Here is a 24,366-nt window from a genome sequence, read left to right on the forward strand (position 1 = left end):
TCTACTAGCTGCACTTTTCTTAAATCTTGTTTTATTTATAACAAGAATGACTATGTTTATAAAAGTCATTGTCTCCAGTCATATATATTGACTCACTGATTGTTGGACAAGAATCTCATGTTTAGACTACCAGTAATTAATTTAACTTTATAGATGATCTGAAAACCATGCTGCTTTATACACCTGCCTTGTTTTCTGCCACTCTGACAGGGATCTGTCTACTGAATGGGATTTTTTGATAGTTTTTTTGTTCTTTGTGTTTCCTTGGCCAAATAATTCATCCATTTGTGGTTAATTTGTTACCAGAACTATATTCGAAATTTTTCCCAGATGGTAGAACCAATAGGAGCCTGTGATCTGCTGGCATACCCTTTGATAGCACAGGTTCACTTGTATTCCATGATGAGACATTGGAGTTTAATATGAAATTGTCTTCAGCTCCCTCCTTCTTATCTAGGCTTTTCAGTAGCTCTTAATAGAAGGTTGAAGAATCCTAACATCAGAATCTGAGCAGTGGAGTGAAGTGACTTGATGTATTATACTGAAAACTCTGGAACTCAGCTATTTTGTGTGATAATGAATACTCTGTCTCTGGTTCACTCCTTTTGGTTTCTTTCCAGAACCACTGAAAAGCCTGGCTCCGTGTAATTTGGTAGCAGGGTAAAGTTTTTGGTGTGGAACAGTCTTTTGTGGGGAAACCATCTGATTATGAAAATAGGCTCAGTTTCCTTAGTTTTCATGATCTCTTTTGACTTTCTCATATTTCCTGTCTTTCAAATCCCATGAGGGATCATACAAACAGAGAATCTGAAAAGTGATTCATTGGAAGAGAGTTTGTTCCAGGAGAAAGAAGATCATATGGCTTTTTTTGTTTTTTAAGAGAGGGTAGGAGTTAGGGAGAGGCAGACCACAGAAAAGGCAATTATCAGATAGAAGAGTTCCAGGGATGATCAGAGTAATACATTTCATTTGTGCAGCTCTTGATGCTTTCCAAAGACTTTCTCAGTCAGCATATAATTTGATCCTCATAATAGCTTTGTGATATAGGCAGGGCAGGGATTTTTGGCACCATTTTTAGAGCTCAGAAAACTGAAATCGTGAAAAATTAAGTAATTACCACAAGAGCATATGCAGATTGATGGTAAAACCAAAACTCAGTCTCCTGATTTACTCATGAGTGGATGACTTTAGTGGGCAGTAGCATAGTATTATGGGATTTAGAACTAGAAAGAACCTTAATTATTATATAGTCCACAGCTCCCTCATTTGACAGATGAGAAAACCAAGACTGCAAAAGTGATGAAATTGCCCAAAAGATTGAATTACCTTAAGACTTGAACCCAGGTGTTTTAATTACAAATTTTATAGAATATAGATTTTAGGAACATAGATGAGGAGAGGAGAGCCATAATGGATGTCCACTTTCTTGGCTCCTTTTTTTTTTTTTTTTTTTTTTGAGGTTTTTGCAAGGCAAATGGGGTTAAGTGGCTTGCCCAAGGCCACACAGCTAGGTAATTATTAAGTGTCTGAGTCTGGATTTGAACTCAGATACTCCTGACTCCAGGGCTGGTGCTCTATCCACTGTGCCACCTAGCTGCCCCTGCTCCTTTCTTTATCATGTACTAAATTGCCTTAGACTTGAATAGTATATATTTGTGCCAAATTAACAAAAGCTTTGAATTCTTTTTCTGCTCTTTATATTTTATACTATTGTGACAAGAGTCTTTTGTTCTCACTGTTCTTTTCCCTCCCTACCCCCAGTGTATGAATATTGATTGATCTTACTAATTACTTACCCAAAGTTACTGCTCTTCTAAAAGCTTGATGCAGTGTATTAATTGCTCAGATATGTGCCCTTTAAATTCTATGTAATTAAGTGCAGGAAGCTGATGTTAATGTGATGTTAGATTGCTCATTTAAATGCCAGAGTCAGGACAAGTGAAAGTGAAATTTCAACTAGTGAACTTGCCTACACTGTCTGAATTTCCAGTTACTGGTAGTTTTTAGTGTTGGGATGAAATCTCTTGCTGTATCTTCTTTTCACTGTGCCTGACATCAGGTTTTTGAAGAACCAGTTTATAAAGTGTAGCATTACCTGTGTGTTTTCCTTTGTCTGCATAGCTGTATTACACACATTCTCAGAAACATATGTATGTTTCTTGCTGTATATTTGCTCTTTTTCTGACTTATTTGCCCTGTATTCTTGTTTAGATTTTTGATTTCCATAACATTTAAGGTACTGTATTCTATCTGTTGACTACCTTTTATTTAAAGAGGTATTTATTTTTACTTGCCCTAACATGACTTAACCCTAACCTTGGAGGAAAAGCACACTAAATCTTGATCTCAGATTTGTTTAAATTTGTTTGTTTTCATGTATTTCTTGAAGTCCTAAGTGTAAATTAATTCCTAGATATTTTATGAATTTTGTGTTTATTTTGAGTGGAAATTCTCACACTTTAAGTCATACATTATTTTTGTTAATATAGTGTAGAATTGTTGTATGGATATTTTGTATCCTTCTACCTTATTTGTGGTATTAATCACCTCGTTTGGTTTCTTTGTTGATTCCTTTTGCAGAGGTGGTTAATTTTGTCTTTTCTTTTCCATTGTTTATGCCTTTAATTTTATCATATTGTTAAAGCCAGCATTTCTAGGACTGTCAAAGAGTAATAGGAATAAGGGGCATTTTTGTGAACCTTTATCATCACTAATTAGATGTTTCCCAAATCTGCATATTCTACTCTCATTTCTCTCCTGAGCTTCAGTCCAGTATTACCACCTACTAATCAGACATTTTAGTTTGGTTGGTGCATAGGCAACTTAAACTCAGCATGTCCTAAACAAAATTCATTGCCTTTCCCTACATATCCACCCCTTTTTCAGACAACCCCCAGATTCACAAGCCTTGGCGTCCTCCTCAACTCACTCCTGAACCAACTGGTTCAGACCACTTTCATAACCTCTTGCCTGGACTTATAATACTTTCCGTATCAACTTCCCAGTCTTGTTTCTTGTTACTTTTAATCCATCCTTCACACCACTGCCAGAGTGATTTTCCTAAAGTATGGATATGATATGTTACTCCTCAATAAGCTTTTGTGGTTCCTGTTATCCCTGGGATCAAATTTAAACTCTTGTTTGGCATAGAAAATTCCACACAACCTGCCTCAACTTACTTGTCCAGCATTATTACACATTATTTCTCTTCACGTTCATTATGTCCAAATGAAACTGACCTCCTCAGTCATCCAGCACTCCATTTCACATCTCTATGTCTTTGCAAAAGAGATACCCTGATAAAAGATAAACTCCTTTAGGGGAGAGGGTCCATTTCATTTCTTTGTGCTGCTAACCTCTAGCAAAGAGCCTGGTACCTAGTAAACACTTAATAAATGCTTGAATGGACTGATATACTCATCAAAGGTTTAACCAATATCTAACATACCACTTGCCAATCTAGCATGTACTTCTGTATATTTTCACTAATGACTTTTCTTAGACCCATAGTCACTTTTCTTAGAGACAGTAATCTCTTTAGGAGAGAGACAGTGTTCCCCATTTGCAGGCCACAGTGCCTTTTGTAGACCCTGATCAAAGGGTCATTTATCATGATGATAATTTAGGGGATTACCTGGGGAAATTGCTCTTATTTCCATAATGGAGACCAGATTCTTTATTTGATTTGTGTTTCAGAGGTTGTGATGAAAAATAAAATAGAAATCTTATTTATGTTAAAAAAAAAAAAGTTCTATTGCCTTCCTGAGCTTTTTTTGGAAGAAAGAATCAGAGTAGTAGCAGCTTGGTTAACCCATTTCTTTTATTGACTTGCCTCTTAAGTCAGACTACATTTTTTTTTGTTTTGCTTTATCCCTTTAAAATAATGTCAAACTTTCATTTAATTTGACTAATCTTCCTACTGAAAAGAATGAATCTTGACCTGTTTCTCTTTCTTTTTCTGTCTCTAGTTGAACTTTGATCTGGACCGGGGAATATTTCCAGTAGTGATCCAGGCTATTGTAGATGAAGGAGATGGTAAGAAATATTTTTAAAACTTTACTATTCCTTTGAATAGTTAGTCTCTTGCTAAGTGCAATCTGCTCAAGGAAGAATTTAGTGCTTCAGGATTTCCCCCAAAAAAAATCAAAGTGAATTTTGTAACCCTTTTTTTGTTACTTTTTGCATTAGAATTGTATATTTTTCTTTTTCTTGGACAATTTAATTTATACAGGAAGCAAGTTGAGATGAAAATATTTCAGTTTGAAGTTTTGAACAACATTAACCAGGCAATCAGAGGGAAAGAAGAGCATGACCATGAAACTTGTCCAGGGTAGATAGTGTGCTGGATGTGGAGTCAGGAAGACCTGAGTTCAAGTTCTAAGTCTGACACCCTGGGATTGTAGGCAAGTCACTTAACCTCCCAGTATCCCAGGTAATTCTCCAAGACTATGAGTAATAGAGCTGGTGTTGATTCGCATATCCATGCCAAGGAAAAAAATCTCAGACAATATTGTTTCCTTTGGACCATTGACTCGTGCCTAGTTTTTTTGTTTTTTTCTTCAGTTCATTATTTTTGAGAATATTTCTGCCTTGTGGATAGAAATTCTAAACGGAGGCAGTAGCAATTCTCCTGAACCTTAGGGTAAGAATCTTAAACCCAGCTCAACAACTGAAAATAGTACTGTTGTTCAGTTCTTGACCATGATATTTGGTAAACCACCTCTGGGCTGAATCCCAGGATCCCATGTTCCCTAGTTCCCAGAGTAACAGCTGTGTATTTGTATCAGCTTGACCTGCCAAAAATTTCCCTTCATGAGCAGAGTGAGGTAACAGATGTAGTGTCAGCCATGGGAAGTTACGTGTAAGCAGCCTTGGAGTTCAGGTGAGGTTTGGTCATCAGAGAGGGACCAGTAGAACACTCTGGGCAAAGGAGTCCCAAACCATACCACACCCACAGCAGACTCACTAGAAAGGTGACAAACCTTACAAGATGAGGGTGGAGAGTGGGAAAGAGGGAAGAACAGCTTCTTATGCAATGGGAAACTAATCTGATGATTATCCTATTCTTAGATAGGAGAGTTGGACTGCTACCAACTATGACTTCTCTCTTTTTCCTCCTGTTAGTTGTGGAAGTGACTGGTCATGCCCATGTGCTATTAGCTGCTTTTGAGAAGGTAAGTATAATCCTACTAACCTTATATTTCCAGTGTCCAGGGACTGTCAGTGTATGTATGCAGTAGGCATTTAATAAATGTGGGTGGAATTCAAGAATTGGCCTTTTGTTAAATTTAGAGACAAATCTGGAGTTGGTGGGCCTGGGGTGAGAGGACTCTTGGTTTAGGATAGGCAGCTTTCAATCAGTAAGTATTTATGAAGCTGTCATCCTGTGCTAAATATGAGCTAGACACTAGGGAAAAAAAGACAAAAATTATATAGTCTTTCTGCCTTCAGGGAGTTTATATAGGGGAAGACAACATATATACAGGCAATTTTGGGAGGGGAAGGGGAAGCATTAGGAGCTAGTGATATCAGGAAAGATCTTATGTAGTAGGAGGGGGTATTTGAACTAAGCTTTGAAGGAAGCTAGGAATTCTAAAAAGATAGAAATGAGGAAAAGTTATCCTACAGGTGTGATGGAATATAATGTGTTAAGAACAGTAAGAAAGACAGTGTATGAAGAATAGTGATAACATAATAAAGCTCAAAAGGTATATATATTTGTATATAATATATATGGTATATAATATTTTTATGATTATAATTATATGTAATATGACAATTATAATTATATAATAAACATACTATATTGTGTATACATTTATTATTTAATAAATAAAAGAATAATATTATATAACTATATAATATAATAATATTTGCTCTTAAAGGCTGTTTATTGGAGTTTATCAAGTAGCAGAGTGATGTGAAAACAAGGAAAAATAACTTTGGTAGCTCTGTGGAAGATGGATTGAAGAGGGGAGAGAGCTGAGACATGGAGTCCAATTTGATTGCTAGTGATGATTTTTTATAAGGGCTAGAACACTAGCCAGAAGGTGGTTAGAAGGGAATGGATATAAAGAGATATTTCAGAGATAGAATTATCAGGACCTAGCAACTGATTGTATATGTGAGGCAAAGGAAACCAGGAAATCAAAGGTGAGTTCCAGATTGCAAATGATAGTGGTGCCCTAAATAGAAATAAGGAAGTTCAGTAAAGGGCTGAGTTTGGGCAAAAATATAACTATCTATGTAGATTAACCTATAGGAATTTAAAATTTAAGGATATATGTACAAGATCACAGAGCCCAATGAAAACATATCATCAGACCAGGAAGTATTTTCATTTCATGTATTTTAGATGTGGGAAGCCTGAGAGAGGGAGAAAGTTTGGGTAAGTACATGCTTAATTAGAAGAGAAATTCATGAAAAGTCATCTTCTTAATTTTATGAGTGAACTGAGCAAGGTGAAGGGATTATAGTCAGCTTTTATATTGTCCATCTAAATAGGTTGTGCAGAAGAAATAGATTTTCTGAAGCTGTTTGAATGATTTAAAAAAAATTGCTTAGGCTGAATTGGTCAAAAGGGTGATTGTTGAATATATTTTTAAAGGAGTATAGTTTTGTTAATTTAAAATATTATGTATGCAGTATTTCTACCTTAACCTGGAAAACATCATGTTCCTACACTGTTAGTGCCTTTTTGAATTGTTTGCTAGTTTTTGTAGTTTGGCTTTGCTAAAGGTAAATGTTGCTATTTTGCAAGCCAGGTGCTTTTGAGAAAGTTTTAGTTGCTTGTTCACAGAGATTGAATTTCCAGACACTTTAGATCATTTACTTTCCATGATTTTTTTCCACTTATTAAGCAAACACAAAACCTAGATAGATAGAGCTCTATAATGCTCCCTGTGTGTTTGAAAATGAGTCACTAAATCACTCTCAGTTTAACATAGTACTAAGGCTTTACACACCTTGTGTGACAACCTTTTACATACACATCTCATATTGATCTTTATAATTACCTTATGTGGGGGCGGCTAGGTAGCACAGTGCATAAAGCACCGGCCCTGGAGTCAGGAGTACCTGGGTTCAAATCTGACCTCAGACACTTAATAATTACCTAGCCATGTGGCCTTGGGCAAGCTACTTAACCCCATTGCCTTGCAAAAACCTTAAAAAAAAATAATTACCTTATGTGGGAAGCAGGGAAGATATTATTATCTCCATTTTGTAGATGAATTAATAGAGAATTAAAGATGTCCATAGGCAAAACTTGGACAGAGCTATTACTAGAACCCAGACCTTCTGAACCTAGGTCAGTGGATTTCCCCTTATAGCAAATGGCATTTTTTTCCTACTTTAGTGAGGATAGATTTGTTGTTAGGCATTATCATCTCTTCTCCCTATAAAGGGAACACGAGGCTTTCCAAGACATCTGGCTGGGTTCTAGAGGTTTTTGTGGTGGTTCACTTTTTCAGTGGGGTACAACTCCTTGTCATGGAATTATTATCTATGGGAATTTTCTTGGTCAAGATAGCATGGTTTGCCATTCCTTCTCCAGCGAATTAAGGCAATCAGAAGTTAAGTGACTTGCCTGGGGTCAGACAACTAGTAAGAGTCAGAGGCCAGAATTGAACTCAGACCCAGCATTCTGTCCAATGAGTCATCTAACTGCCCCCAAAAGATTTAGTCTTTGGTAAAGTAAATCCCTGATGTAGGGAACTTCAGCCTCCTTTACATGATAATTACTGACTGGGCTCACTACCAGAGTTGGTAGAACAAATGATAAATATTTGCATTTCCATAGTCACTTATCATAATAGAGTAAATACCTCTGACCTTCTCAATACCTCTGCATTGTTTTAAAACAGTGTGATGGGATGGCTAGGTTGCGCAATGGATAGAGTACCGGCCCTGGAATCATGAGTACCTGAGTTCAAATCCAGCCTCAGACACTTAATAATTACCTAGCTGTGTGGCCTTGGGCAAGCCACTTAACCCCATTGCCTTGCAAAAAAAAAAAAAACCCTAAACAAACAAACAAAAACAAACTTTAAAAAAAAAGAATCTACATACACATTACATACTTTACTAAGCCCTTAAGTGCAAAGTCTAAATTAACTCTGAAGAAATAATTGGAGATTTCATAGAGCCTTGCTTTGTCCGTAACCCAAATAAAACCTCTGATTTTCCTTTGGTACTTCCAAACACAGCTTAAACTCAGTGTTTCTTCACTTAGAAATTTTTTTATATTTTTAAGTGTCTTTTAGTGTTTCCAGTGGTGGGATTCAGCCAGTCTGCACTGGTTTGGCAGAACTGATACCTAATTTTATGTTGAGTTTGGTGTACCCGTTGTTAAGATGGCACTTGTAATCAGGGTTCTTACTAAGGTGGGCACAGCTTCTCTGTGAAACCTTTAAAACAGAAGCAGATAGGGGCAGCTAGGTGGCGCAGTGGATAGAGCACCAGCCCTGGAGTCAGGAGTACCTGAGTTCAAATCCAGACTCAGACACTTAATAATTACCTGGCTGTGTGGCCTTGGGCAAGCCACTTAGCCCCATTGCCTTGCTTAAAAAAACCAAGCCTAAAAAAAGAAACAGAAGCAGATTGTAAGTGTGTTATCTTTTTTTTTTAATTTAAAAAATTTTAAGTATTGTAAATGTATTTGATAAAAAAAAAATAACCATCCATATTTACTAATGTTCTTGGGCCATAGTGTCTTTTTTTTTTGCTTAGATTTCTTTTGTGAGCTACCTTAAAAGTAATTGGGGGGCGGCTAGGTGGCATAGTGGATAAAGCACCAGCCTTGGAGTCAGGAGTACCTGGGTTCAAATCTGGTCTCAGACACTTAATAATTACCTAGCTGTGTGGCCTTGGGCAAGCCACTTAACCCCGTTTGCCTTGCAAAAACCTAAAAAAAAAAAAGTAATTGGGTACTGCCCAATGTGGAAATCACAAATTTACATCCCTTACTCTTTTTTTTTAATGTTCATCTGTGCAACATTTTCTCAGTGCAACATTTCCTCATTCCATCCATAGGTGAAAAAAAATTGACAGTACTATGCTTTTAATATTTATTCTTTTATTAAAATTCATACCTTTGATGAAGTACTACATTTTAATTCCCTCATTTTTGTTACTTCAGTAAACAAACGTATAACATAAAGAGAAAAAGTGCCAAAAAATAAGGGGGGGGGGTTAACAAACTGTTATTTGTTCCCACTTTGTGTTTCCAAAATTCCTCCAAGATATTATGAGTATACTGGTGTTCCTTGAATGGTGAAACCACTAGGACACTGGAACACAGTGAACCAATAGAAAGGGTTATCGTCACCCAATTTGGAAGCCGTGGAAATAGAAGAAGGAAAAAAAAGAGTTAGAATGGGTAGAATGAATTTTGGTTCTGCATATGTTCCAACTTTGGCTGCTTGTGGTCACCTAGCTGCTTTCACTTTCATTTGTTTACTGTGTGTAATATAATCTAATCTAGTTTTGTGTACCTCTTTTATTGTTCCTATTTGAGTATTAAATTCATGAAATATTAAGCTATCTTTCAGTATATCTTTACAAATACTTAAAATGGTCATTAGGGCAGAGAACCAGTTGTTATTTTATTTGAATCTCACAATTAGTATTTCCTCAGCTAGACTGGAAGTTCCGTAAGAGTAGGAACTAGGTCTTAGCATTTTGTCTTCCACAGAGGTTAACACAGTACCCTTATACAAAGTAGTCACTCAGGGGGCAGCTTAGGTTGCGCAGTGGATAGAGCACCAGTCCTGGAGTCAGGAGGACCTAAGTTCAAATCCAGCCTCAGACACTTAATAATTGTCTAGCTGTGTGACCATGGGAAGTCACTCTTAACCCTATTGCCTTAAATAAAATTAAAAAAACAACAACAACAACAAAGTACTCACTCAGTGTTGTAGATTCAGTGATCATTCTCAGTAAATCAGAGAAAAATATCAAATATCATGGGGGAAAAGACAAAAGAAATTTGGTTCCTTTTCTAAAAATTCCCCCAGAAAACTCACCAAAAAAAAAATGACCATAGTTGACATGGAATATATTAGTTTATCCATTTACAAATCTTTTCTTCCCTACAGCATGTTGACGGCAGCTTCTCTGTGAAACCTTTAAAACAGAAGCAGATTGTAAGTGTGTTATTTTTTTAATTTAAAATTTTTAAATATTGTGAATGTATTTGATTAAAAAATAACCATTGGGCAAGCCAGTTAACCCCATTGCCTTTCAAAAACCTGAAAGCAAAAAAAAAAAAAATAACCATTCATATTTACTAATGTTCTTGGGCCATAGTATCTTTTCTTTTGCCCAAATTTCTAGTAAGTCTACCTTAAATATCTAAAAGACTCAGGTCCCTCTTTTATTATTGCTCCTACTTTAGAGGCTCTTAAATACTAAAACTGTAAATCACAGATATCATGATGTTGCTTACCACAGACATGCTGCAATTGAGAGCAGAAAAGATGAAATGGTGTAGAAGAATTAAGTTCCACAATCTCAGCCAAATGGATCAAATCCAGCATTTTCCAGAGGAAATTGGACAGTCATCTTTACTAAAGTCAACAGTTCCTGTGGAACTGGTTTTGTTCTTTGAAACCTGAAACTGTTGTTTTATGTCAGTCCTCTGGCAGGTTCCCCTACCTTGTTTGTCTCAGGAGGGATTCCATTATGCCAGGAGAATGATCACAATACAAGCTCTTTTTGATGGTAGCCAACTTTAAGGTCCAGGGAAGAGTTGATTTAAATTGAGCCACTTTTGATTCACATATTTACATTTTCACAAATTCAGATTCCATTGAAAAGTGATTTTTTTAAAAAGTTGGGGTTTTTCTTGTATTAGATTGCTTTCTGTCAGGGGAAAGGGGGGAGGGGAGGGAGGGAAGGGAAAAATGTAAAACTCAAAACCTCTCAAAAAAAAAGATTGGTGAAAACTACTGTTGCATGTAGTTAGAAAAATAAGCAAATAAAAATGTTTAAATTAAAAAAAATTAGAGCTCTTAATAAAGTAAGCAGAACCAGAACAGCTATGCCTATAGCAATATACATGAAAAGATTACTAAAAATAAGTCCAAACCTGAATTTAATGAAACTAACCTGTTTCTTCACAGAGAGGTGAGGGACTCCTAAGACAGGCTGTTATTGTCAGTTACTGTGTGGAATGTTTTTTGCTTAACTCTTTTTCTTTGCTATAAGCTGGATTCAGTGTCAGTGGGGTGGGAAAGTGAGAAGGAAAGTATTCCCAGAAGTAATTGTGATATAAAAACAAAATACATCTTTAAAGTATATTTTTTTTAAAAATTATTTTTGGAAAGGGACTAGATCAATGATTACATTGTTAGAGGCAACTTCCCCTTTTTTGCACTTAATAGTATTTTATTTATTTCAAATAGAGGAACCTTTTAATGTGTATTAGCACCTCTATAAATTCTAGGCTTAGAGAATTGCCTGAGATAAATCACAGCCAATGTCAGGACTTGTATCCAGGACTTCCTGACTTAGGGCCAGTTCTCTATCTTCTTTGCCACGTTACTTCTCAGTTCAAATGTGGAACATAGGAGGGGCAGTTAGGTGGCTCAGATAAAGCACCGGCCCTGGAGTCAGGAGTACCTGGGTTCAAATCTGGTCTCAGACACTTAAATAATTACCTAGCTGTGTGGCCTTGGGCAAGCCACTTAACCCCATGTGCCTTGCAAAAACCTAAAAAAAAAATGTGGAACATAGTTTCAAATTCCATATTTTATTTCTTTTTTGAGGCAAATCATAAAAAGTATGCTTCTAGTACTTCCAATTTTAAAAGATACTTGTTGCTGACTTTACTGCTTATTTTCAGGAATCCAGTTTCCCAGTGTCACTTTAGTTCCAGAATAATACTGGAAAAATGGTATTTTAAAAACCAATGTGGGGCATAGGTATTGAAGACACATAACCCACAATGTCCAGGAAATGAAGGCTTTGTCAGAAGTGCTGAGGTAGAAGATTCCAGAAATTCTGGAAGGCAGAGGAAGAGGAAAAGAAAAACAAAAACTGAAGTTGTACCAAAGGAGCTTTAATATTTTAAATTGGAATCTAACAGTAAAACTCAGCAAAGGGTTGTGTGTGTGTGTGTGTGTGTGTGTGTGTATCAGAAAGGTCTGGGAGAGCATAGAACTATAGAAACTTAGTCTCAGATTTCAAAAATAATTTTTGAAAATGGTCATTGTGAAAAGTTTAAATCAAAGAAGATTGGCAATATATATTAAGTATTTAAAATGGGCTTGTTAATCATTTTTAAAATGTTATGGACATCTTTTGTTTTATTCCATCACTTGAATTCCCAATATTTTCCTTTCTCCTTTCCCATTGAGAGAGTTAGTCTTTATAATAAAAAAGAAAAAGAAAGCAGGGCAGGGGAAGCAATTTATTAAAACTAACATGGGGGGGCAGCTAGGTGTTGCAGTAGATAGAGCACTGGCCCTGGAGTCAGGAGTACCTGAGTTCAAATCCAGCCTCAGACACTTAATAATTACCTAGCTGTGTGGCCTTGGGCAAGCCACTTAACCCCATTGCCTTGCAAAAACTAAAAAAAAAAACAACAACAACAAAAAACACCTAACATCGGTCAAATCCAGTAATATTTGAGTGAATGAAAAACCTCATATAAATGATTACTATGTGACAATCACTGTTTCCTGGTCCTAGTGATATAAATACTAAAGTAAAACAGTCTCTATCCTTAAAGAATTTAAAACTCTGGTAGGGAAAGACAACATAAACAAGACAATGAAGAGTGTCCAGGGAAGAATATTTTAGTTAATGGAGTCACAAAGATAGTAAATGGAGCTTATATAGGGGAGTCATTTGATTGATCTAGTTGTCTGTAGGACACTCTAAGGGACAGTTTGGAAGGAAATGACCATTGTATATGGTTGGATGGGATCTGAAGCTATGTTCCACATCTAGAAGTCCTCTACCCATTCAGAAATACAGGACAGTACATTCTTGGATCTCTTCTTTGGTGCTAAGCATCATCTATATAATATATACAGGTATGTACGTACATGTGCCCTTTACAGGGCCGTGGTGATTAAGACTGGAGTCTATTACCTTTCCTTTCATTCCCAGAAATTTCAGAATCTGATCTAGGGGTGGATAGGTAGGCATAGGACCAACATCAAATGCCAACTGATACATTGGAAAGTTCTCTACAGTGATAAGGCAAAGTAGAATAGAAACAAATGATGTTGTTTTTCTATTTTTTAGGTGGATCGAGTCAGCTACCTCCTCCAGGAAATCTATGGTATTGAAAACAAAAACAACCAGGAAACCAAGGTAGGACTCATGAATGAATAACTATTTATTGAGCACTACTTCTTTTTGTATTTTTAAAATGCGTTTTTATTGGCTCCATTTATTAAACAACAATAAGACATGGAGACTGAAATCAGTGTTAACATCTACGTGGAATTTTACTTTTTTAATGCATTTTTCTTGTAGTAGACAGAAAAGCTAATTAAGAATTATAAATTATCCCAGACCTCTTTTGTGATGTTCTTATAAAAGACAAAAAAGAAAAAAGCTTGTGAAATTGGAATTTCAGGTGGACAATTTCAGGACAGTCCAGGGCTAAGATGGTTTTTGAAGATGTTGTGAATGGGATCTGGTCATGAGGAATTTAAAAAGAAATTATGACCCCCTGACAATAAAAAATCACACCATTCAATTAAGTTAAATATGAATTAACTAAGCTTCTAGATGTGGAACATAGTTTCAGATCCCATCCAACCGTATACAATGGTCATTTCCTATAAGGTGCAAAGAACTGAGTCATTTGATGACAAAACAAGGCTACACTCACAAATTAGGAGTTTACTTGTTATCGAGTAGGAAGTAAAAGGGGAGAACACATCCATCCATTAAAAAGCATTGATAATGTGCTTAGTACATACAGACATATACTGTACTCTGTTACCATTAAGCAGCTAGGTGAATTAGTGGATGGAGCACTGGAGTCAGGAAGACCTAAGTTCAAATGTGACTTCAGACATGTAGTAGGTGTGTGATCTTGGGCAAGTCATTTAACTTCTGTTTGCCTTAATCCCCTGGGGAGGGAAATGCCAAATAATTCCAATATCTTTGACAAGAAACCCCCATGGGAACTAATTGGCATGCTGTCCTCTATGCAGTCATGAAGAGTTGAACATAACTGAATGATTAAACAATCAATATGCCAAGGATTCAAATACAAAAATAAAGCTTCTTGGCCTCAAAAGGTATATATTCTGTCAGAAGAAATAAATGTGTAGACAGGAGCATATGAAATAAATTCAAAATAAATGACAATTTAGGCTTTAGCAACTGGGTATTAGGTCAGGCTTTGTGTGGAAGACTGGGTTAGAGTTGACTTGGTTTGGAGTTGCTCTTGAGTTCTAAAGGAAAATAGATGAGTATATGCAAAACTTGGTATGCCACACTGACTCTGGGAAATTTCTGAATATATCTCCTATAAAGTCCGGATTATTGAGCACCTCTTCTAACTAGGTTTTAAGTGATGAGATTTATTTGAGGGAAAGGGAATTATAATTAATTGTAAGATCTTATCTTTTTGCTTTTACCTGGAGATTCAGGTAGATCCTGTAAAACTCAATTACTCCAAGGCTAACTCACTTTTCTGTTGCCATCTTAGCCTCTCAAAGAAAATAGACATTTCTTTCTGTATGAATTAAGTGCCTACTGAATATTCTGTATATCTTTTTGCCATTTTCTGTCCCATCTGAGACATAACTTGGGAATGCAGCAATAAAGGTTTCTGAAATCTTTTCCACATCTCTTCTCTGCCTAATGAGGTTTCCCCATCATAAAAGGTTTTATGTTGTGTCTCTACCATTCAAGGCTATACTTAAGGTGAGATAATGTCTGTAAAAGACTCTGAACTCCTCTAAGGTATGTTAGTAGGTGAGAATTTTGCAATAATCTGTCTGTCCATGGGACTTAAGTATTGAAATGCCTGGAGGATTTCATTATAAGGTGATATAACCCAGTAGTCCCACAGCCCACCAATATAGTGAGCAGAGCATTACAGTGAGTTACCAGTGTCTAGAAGCACTGTGCAGGCTCTCCTCCAGGTCACTGTTAGACATTGTAGGAGGACTTGCTTTGTCTCTTTCCTCTCTCAACCCTTATCTTTCCCTCTCCTCGGGGAGATAGTGTCAGAATGGTGGAAGCTTTTTATATTCCTGAATGAACCTGGTCAGTGGATCACCACCTGATCTGCTCTTCCTGGCCAGTGTTCAGTGCTTCTCATGCTGAGGTCCTGCCACAGACTGGGCTGTATATTCCCACTAGCATGAGTGGAGACCACTTGATGGAATGGCAAGAGCAGGGTTTCCATGTTGATGCCCAGGGCCAAGGGTCTTCCTAATAGTGACTCGTTTGTCATTAATATGGTGCTTTGGTTTTGCCATTTCAGCAAAGAAGATTTAAATCTGAGAGTTTAATGAACTATAGCAGGTTTCAGCTAGGAGAGATGGCAAGTCAGGTAAATTATATTTCACATTTTAAACACCCAGCTTCAACCTTTTGGTCAGACTTGAATTTTTCAAAATTTTTCTTGCCCAGAATAAATAAGACTGACAGCTTGGTTTGATCAAGGCTGGCACAAGAACTGCAAATAGGAAGAGTTGGTTGGGAAGGACCTGCCTTCTTTAAGCTTCTTTTTTATTCCTTGCATTGTATTCATCTGCTGCTTCTAACTCGTGGAACCTTGTTAGAAGCTAACTTGGAAATTATTTATTGTAACAGCCCTCCGATGATGAGAACAGTGACAACAGCAATGAATGTGTTGTGTGCCTCTCTGATCTTCGAGATACTCTGATCCTTCCCTGCCGACACCTTTGCCTTTGTAACTCCTGTGCTGATACCCTGCGCTATCAAGCAAATAACTGCCCCATCTGCAGGCTACGTAAGTATTCTGGGAGAATGTGCTCTTCATTTCCTACTGGGACCCACACACTAATTCTCAAAGAAACAAGAATAACTAGTTCTGCCTTTGAACACTGCCTGTGCTTGATCTGTTTGTGTAGTTTTATTTTTGTTTTCAATTTTTACCCATCCTTGCCTTTTTATGTTGGTCCTGGGTGTTTGGGAAATAGCATGGGACAAGGTCACTGTGCTTTTAGGGTACTAATGAAACATCTGTTAGGATGAGTAACTGTAAGGGAGAAGGATGGGTTTCTATTTAAAGTTTATTTCTTTTACCTTTGCCACTAAGAATGGAATGTTCCAATCTTGGGCATTGCCTACTCAAATATTAATTCTGATGCCACCAATGCCATGCCCTGTGAATTTGAACATGCCATCTCATCTGTTGATACTTGGATAAAATTTCTGTCCTCATCCTTATAGAATATATCCTGTATCTTGGGCAGCCTTTCCCAATTTACTCTAACAAGAAGCAGGAAGATCAATGTAGGAATAACTTACATTATAAAACTTTTCAAAAAAATTTCCCCACTCTAATCTATAAACACATGAAAATAAGGAAGAAAGCAGTGGGATGAGAAAGAAAGAATTTCTTTCAGCACCACTGCTTCTCATCTTGGAATAACTCTACCCTTTCCATTTGTCCTAAATAACCTTCTACTTTGCTGTCTTTGTATCATTCGCATCCTGGTTGATCATGATCCTAAGAAATCCCTGCCTTCCTTTTCTGCTCAGCTTTCTGCCAGTGATACAGGACTCTGATTCTTCCATATGAAAAGCAATAAATGAATTTATCATACTCAGAACTTATTCTGAGGGCAGAACTATGGATGTCAAACCTCCAAGCAAAGCAAACAATCTGGAATAAAAGCGTTATCAGATACCTACACCTGTAGGAGCACAAATCAAGTTTCAAGGAAAAGTAGAGACAAAAGATTGAGATGAAGAACCAGAGATACAAGTTTGACATGAGCTATGTCAAGACTATCCCAAAAGAGGCTGACCCAGAAGAATGAAATGCCTCGCTATAACTTCTAGTTTCTTCTCCCTCGAGTTCCTACATGCCCATTGTAGGGACTGTATAGAACTGAAAATGAGCTGGTTTGACCCGGCTTCAGGAATTTTAGGATATCTGGTCATAACTACAAGAAGCCAGTTAACTGCTTTTCTCCCTTCTCTTTTCTTCTTAGTTCTCAGTTGACTTCAGCAGTTTGGAATCTGTTTTTCTTCTTTAAGGCTCTACTGGCTCTTTCTTTCCTCTCACCTGAAGTTGAAAACCTTATGTCATACTTTCTGTCTTATATATATGTCATATCCTCAAATCTTACATTATACATCAAGGCCATCAAGCATGAATTCCCCTAAGTGTTCACTTTGACTTGTTCCTTTAGTCTTCTCCACAAGACTCAATATATTCCTTCTCTTCAAAATTTACTCCTCTGGATTACATCCCTCATTGCCTCAGGAAAGACTTAGCTATTAGAGGAATCTCTTCTTCTTCTTCACATCTCCTCATTTGCTTTTTATTTTCCTTTGGTATTTAAATACCCCCCCCCCAGAAAAATCTCTGTTTGTCTTTTCCACTTCCAGTTACCCATCCATTTGTCTTTTTTTACCTCTTCATCAGCAGACTTCTGTAGTGTGTTGTCGTTATCACTTGCCTTATTTTGTTTTTTTTTACTTGATTATTCCTTTCTTAACTATTCTTAACAAGTTGGAAAAACTGTTTTAAAATAACTAGAGAGGAACCAGAGATTATCACTTAAATAAGAGGCAAATTAAAGATTTTTGAGACTTAGGGGGATAAGACCCTTGACTGAGATATAACTCTGGAAGGCTATACCTTATTCAAAAGAAACAAAATTAGTAAAGAGGAGAAGGGAAGATTGAAGTTACATTGTTTTGGATTGGGGTGGGGTGTTTTGTAAGGCAATGGGGTTAAGTGACTTGCCCAAGGTCACACAGCTAGGCTATTAGAAAGTGTCTGAGGCGGGATTTGAACTCAGGTTCTCCTGACCAGGGCCGATGCTCTATCCACTGTGCCACCTAGCTGCCCCTGGAGTAGCATTGTTTATGAAAAAATGCATTACCTATTATGATTTCAGAAACTGATGGGAAGCATACTTCTTCCTCTCTGAAGAGAAGCAGCAGATTATTTAGTCCAGATTGAGGCATATATTTTCAGACATAGCCAGGGTATTGATGTCTTCTTGAATGTTCTTCTTTGTCATAAGAGAGAGTTATGTTAGGCAGAGACGTCATTAGGAAGTACTCATAAAAAGAAGAGAATATTAGTAAAACTTTTTTTAAAGATATATGGGGGGTATTTAGGTGGCACAGTGAATAAAGCATTGGCCTTGGAGTCAGGAGGACCTGAGTTCAAATATGGCCTCAGACACTCACTAATTACCTAGCTGTGTGACCTTGAGCAAGTCACTTAACCCCATTGCCTTGCAAAAACCTAAAATAATAAAAAGATATATGGGGGGGAAACTAGTTGGTGCATAGGATAGAGCACTGTCCCTGGAACAGGAGGACCTGAATTCAAATCCAGCCTCAGACACTTACTAATTACATAGCTGTGTGACCTTAGGCAAGTCACTTAACCTCATTACCTTGCAAAAGCCAAAAGAAAAAATGTATTTGGGGCAGCTAGGTGGTGCATAGGATAGAGCCTCGGCTCTGGAGTCAGGACAGACCTGAGTTTAAATCTGGCCTCAGACACTTAATTGCCTAGCTGTGTGACCTTGGGCAAGTCATTTAACCCCATTGCCTTAAATAAATGAAAATTTTTAGTGTGTGTGTGTATGTGTGTGTGTGTGTGTGTGTGTGTGGGCAGTTAGGTAGTATAGTGGATAGAGCACTGGCCCTGGAGTTAGGAGGATCTGAATTCAAATGTGACCTCAGATGCTGAATAATTACCTAGCTGTGTGACCTTGGGCAAGTCACTTAACCCCATTGCTTTGCAAAAAGCTCCACCCTGCCCCCCAAAAAATGAGGAAACCTAGAAATGTGATAGGAAAACTATAGAATAATACATTTGGATGCAAGCCAGTGAAGACAGGAAAAGAGAGAAGCAATATTTTCATTGACATACATTGTAAATCACCGGGATAGGGAAAATTCCCGTGTGTGTGTGTGTGTGTGTGTGTGTGTGTGTGTGTGTGTATGCTTTTTTTTTATGTTTTTGCAAGGCAAATGGGGTTAAGTGGCTTGCCCAAGGCCACACAGCTAAGTAATTATTAAGTGTATGAGACCGGATTTGACTCCAGGGCCAGTGCTTTATCCACTGCGCCACCTAGCCACCCCATGTATATATGCTTGAGTGCTTTCTATACCACAAGCATAGTAGCTAATAATTCTATTTTTTCTTAAATTTATTTTTAAATCTCCCCCCCACTCCATGCAAAAATCAAGTTTCAACATTTACTTTCAAAACCTTGAGTTCCAAATTCTCTCCTTTCCTCCCACCCTACTCCCTGTCTTTGAGAAAGCAAATTATGGGGCAGCTAGGTGGCAAAGTAGATAGAGCACCAGCCCTGGAGTCAGGAGTACCTGAGTTCAAATTGGGCCTTAGACACTTTATAATTGTCTAGCTGTGTGACTTTAAGCAAGTCACTTAACCCCATTGCCTTAAATAATTTTTTTTTTTAAAGAAAGCAAATTGCTTGCTATAGGATAAAAATGTGTAGCTATGAAGAACATAGCTAATATTTTCTTAACTTGCCTTAATAATCATTTTGTCCTTTAGAGGGTATAGGAAACCTTTTTGATTTCCTAATATGGAGAGAGGAGGATCAAGGAAGGATGCTAAACTCTTATTTTGCTTTTCTTTTCTCTATTGAGGAGTATGATCTTTGCAGTGGAATGGACAGGAGAATATAAAACTCATTGGGGAATTGATACCTAATGTAATTAAAGAAATAGAATAAGAACACTGAGCTGCTCTTGATGAGTTCAGGTGAACTTAGAAGGGTCATAGAACATAGAGAACTGGAAAGTTGTTGCTGGATTGAGGAAGGACTCAAGAAAGTCTCAAGTTTCAAAAAGCAGAAGAAAAGAACAGAGTCTGAAAGGTATGGATCAATAAGTTTTAATGCCTGACAGATTTCTAGAATATTTATTAGTAAATTTATAAAGCATAATTATCAAACATCTAAAAAAGGAAGTGGTGATAATAAATATATTCATGTCTTCATCAAGAACAGATTTCCTTTTTTTTTTTTGACAGCATTACCATATACTGGTAGGTTAGGAGAATTCTGTAGCAAAAGTTTATATAAAATTGATTTTTTAAATTTGGGGCAGAAAGGTCATAGTGGGGTTTATAACATCGCTATTGCATTTCAACAATACTCCTTCAATTGGATTTGTCCTTGTACCAAAAAGAATAATTAACAAAATAAAGCTACTCATAAACCATGTCTGGCAATATATGCTGCTTTACCATATGTATTGTCCTTCTCCTTTCTTCCAAGAAGAGGGAAGTAAGTTTTATTATCAGTCTTCTACCCTCAAAATTATATTCCCATCATATTAATATGAATTCTGATATCTTTTAGTGCTTATAGTTATTGTCATTATTTATACTATTCTTTTGATTGTTTTCTTCACTTTGTTCAGTTTACAAGTTATCAAGTTTCTCTGATATCCTTGTGTTCATTATGTCTTAAAACTTACTCATTTTTTCATTATTTTTGTTTAGCTATTGTGAATGTGTACCCACAATTTTTTGCTACCCTAAAAAATGATGCTTTCAATATTTTGCTTTATGTAGGACCTTTCCCACCATCTTTAAGTTTTTTGGGATACGTACCTATCTATCTATCTATCTATCTATGCAGCAATAATATACCAAGATTTTACCCAAATCTTTTGATAAATTCTGTAATGTTTTCTTTTTTTTTTTATTTGTCTTTTGTGGGGTGGTGGGGTCTAAGGTCACACACCTAAGTGTGACCAGATTTGAGACTGGATTTGAACTCAGGTTCTCCTGACTACAGGGCCCATTGTAATGCTATTCTTAAGGACAATAGAGATGTGGATTAGATAATAGTAAAATTAAGTAGATTCAGCACTGGTTAGATGGTCAGACCCAAAGAGGAATCATTAATCATTCTATGTCAACTAAACAGATGCTCTCCAGGAAATTATTCCAGGGATCTATGCAAATGGCTTTCTATGATTGAACTTTCTTATAACTGATTTGGATAAAAAGTTAGAAGGCCTGCTTATCAAATTTGTCAAACTTTTAGGGATCTCTAATGTGCTAAATAACAATCCCATTTCAAAATGATTTTGACATTTTTTTAAATTTTTTTTTTTTATTAAAGATATTATTTAGGGGCAACTAGGTGGAGCAGTGGATAGAGCACTGGCCCTGGAATCAGGAGTACCTGAATTCAAATCCGGCCTCAGACACTTAGTAATTACCTAGCTGTGTGGCCTTGGGCAAACCACTTAACCCCATTTGCCTTGCAAAAAAAAAAAAAAAAGATATTATTTGAGTTTTACAATTTTTCCCCCAGTCTTACTTCCCTCCCCCCACCCCCCCACGGAAAGCAATCTGTCAGTCTTTACTTTGTTTCCATGTTGTACATTGATCCAAATTGAGTGTGATGAGAGAGAAATCATATCCTTAAGGAAGAGACAAGAAGTCTAAGAGGTAACAAGATCAGACAATAAGATATGATTTTGACATTTCAGGATGCCATATAATAAAATATTATGTTGGGGTTAAAAAAATAAACTTGCTATCTCATGGGGCAGCAAGATGGTGCAGTGGATAAAGCACCGGCCCTGAAGTCAGGAGTATCTGGGTTCAAATCCAGTCTCAGACACTTAATAATTACCTAGCTGTGTGGCCTTGGGCAAGCCACTTAACCCCATTTGCCTTGCAAAAAACCTAAAAAAAAAAAATCTGGAATTTGGATTATCTCACACATAGTATTGTTCCACCTTCCAACACCATCCTGTAACATTGGTTGCCTCTCATGCCTAAAATGATCCCCATCCTTATCTCTACTTCCTGGAATTCCTTGTTCTCTTTCAGGAGTCAGCTCAGACATCACCTATTGCAGGTGACACTCCCAGTTGCTGGTGCCTTTTATATTGAGGTTGCCTTGTATTTTGTGTGCATAGACCCCTATATATGTATGTATCATATCCTCTGTTACACTATATTGTCAGTCCTCAGCATGGTGCCAGATCTACAGTAGGTGCTTAATAAATTTTTCTTGATTAATTGATCAGTTGTTTCACAAGTGTCAGATAGGGAAGACATGGCAAGACTGCAGTTTGTTATCAAAATATCTCAGAGTTTTAGTGAACTGTATGGTTAGCAGTAAGATTTGGCAGCCAGGAAAGCAAATGTGTTATTAGGCTACATGAAGGCCCTTGTATAAAGGACTGGGAGGTGATAGAATCTCAGTACTTTACCCTGGTCAAATCCTGCCTCTAGTAGTAATATGTCCAGTTCTGGGCATCACATTTGGGGAAGGATGTGATTGATCTGGGGATTGTCCTGAGAAGGACACAAGGATAAGAAGAGCCTAAATTAATGCTTTATGAGAATAGATTGAAGTAATTGTGAATGTTTACTCTGGAAAAAGAGAAGAAAAAACTAGAATAGGTTATACAGTGGAGGAAAAATACTGGATTCAGAATTAGAGGACTTGGGTTTGAGTCCTGACATTTATTACTTCTTTGATATTAGGCCAGTCAGTTTTACTGTTAGTGGACTGAGGTCCTTTCTAGTTCTAAATCTATAATCTTATGAATTAGGGTAAACATGATCTGAAATCTAATGTTCTTTTCTCATTCTTCATCTTTCTTGACCCTTGATAATTCCCATCACCAACTTGATCTTCTCCAGGTTTTGTGACATTAGTTTTCTCTTGGTTCTTCTACTTATCTGCTTAATCTTCATTTCCTTTTGCTGTATGTATATTCATCGAGGTCATTCTTGTTGAGAGATTTCCCCCAGGGATGATTTGGTCTTCTGCTCTCTCTATATTATTTTGTTTGGAGATCTCATCTCCATGTATTCATTTATCATCTCTAAATTGATGATTCTCAGGGGCGGCTAGGTGGTGTAGTGGATAAAGCACCGGCCCTGGAGTCAGGAGTACCTGGGTTCAAATCCGGTCTCAGACACTTAATAATTACCTAGCCGTGTGGCCTTGGGTAAACCCTGTTTGCCTTGCAAAAAAAATAATAATAATAATAAATTGATGATTCTCGGATCTACTTATCCAGTCCTGTTCTCTCTGCTGACCTTCAGTCTTACATTTCTGACTTCCTATTGGACATTTTAAACTCAGCATATCTAAAAGTGAATTCATTCTCTTCTCCACATTCCTTCTCTTCTTCTGAACTTTTATTACTATTATTACTTTTAAAGGTACTACTCTCCTCTCCATCACCTAGGCTCACAACCTAGTTGTTTATTGGTATAAATTTATACCAATATATATAATTTTATATAACTTGTTTTACATAATATAAATATATAGATATGAATTTGACTGCTCTTACCCCTCATATCTCACACCCCCAGTTTGTTGCCAGGTTCTGTCACTTTTACCTTCATAACATTTCTCATATATATGTCGTCTCCTCTGACACTGCTACCACTCTTGTGCAGGCCATCATCACTTAACATCTAAATAAGTCTCCCCACTGCATGCTACCCATCAGCTGTCAAAGTGATCTTGTTAAAGAACAAGGCTGATCATATCATCCTTCCCCCTCTCTCCATTCAAGAAGTTACAGTGGTTCCCTGTTGCCTCCAGGATAAAATATGAAGTCCTTTCTTTGTTTTTCCTGCCTTTCCAGAGTTATACTGTCAGCCATTGTGATCTAGTGACACTGGCTTCCTCATTATTCCTGGAATAAGATTCCAAATCTCCTAATTCCTTAAATATTCATTAAGTTTCCTCCATGCATGGACATCTCTTTCCTCACCTCTATCTCCTGGCTTCTCTGACTTTCTTCATGTCCCAGTTAAAACTCTACTTTCTCTAGGAAGCCTTTCCCAATTCTCCATTATTCTGGGGCCTTCCCTCTATTGACTGTTTAAAACTTATCTGTGTACTTCCTTTTCTGATACATTTTAAAGCTAGCTTTAACACAGAAACTGAGGCAGAGAATAATAAGTCAGAGGACAATAATGGCCCATTTACAAGGGTACCTAATAGGCTGTTTCCCTGTAGTCAAGTGAACCAGGAAGTGGAGTTGCAACAGTAATGGGTAGTTGTTTTTATGCTATAACTTACTGGATATTATGTAGACTTGTCACAGTTTCTCTTGGCTGGTTGATATAAGAACAACGACATTGATTAACCTTAGCACAAGTCCTTCCCTGAGTTGCAGAAAAAATATCTAAAACCATGT

At 37.0% G+C, this 24,366-nt stretch overlaps 1 protein-coding gene across 5 annotated transcripts in view; it reads left to right on the forward strand.

Moving 5' to 3' along the window:
- MGRN1 (mahogunin ring finger 1) overlaps positions 1-24,366 on the forward strand; it is a 118,595-nt gene that overhangs the window by 71,565 nt on the left and 22,664 nt on the right. For all 5 annotated transcript variants that reach the window (XM_074196284.1, XM_074196283.1, XM_074196286.1 and 2 more), the window contains exons 6-10: positions 3,969-4,035; positions 5,125-5,174; positions 10,098-10,145; positions 13,255-13,323; positions 15,793-15,952. In XM_074196284.1, the coding sequence (XP_074052385.1) occupies positions 3,969-4,035; positions 5,125-5,174; positions 10,098-10,145; positions 13,255-13,323; positions 15,793-15,952 (394 nt within the window). The remainder of the gene's footprint in view (positions 1-3,968; positions 4,036-5,124; positions 5,175-10,097; positions 10,146-13,254; positions 13,324-15,792; positions 15,953-24,366) is intronic.

The sequence above is a fragment of the Macrotis lagotis genome, chromosome 8 (genome assembly GCF_037893015.1).
Source record: "Macrotis lagotis isolate mMagLag1 chromosome 8, bilby.v1.9.chrom.fasta, whole genome shotgun sequence".
Taxonomy (NCBI): Eukaryota; Metazoa; Chordata; class Mammalia; order Peramelemorphia; family Peramelidae; genus Macrotis; species Macrotis lagotis.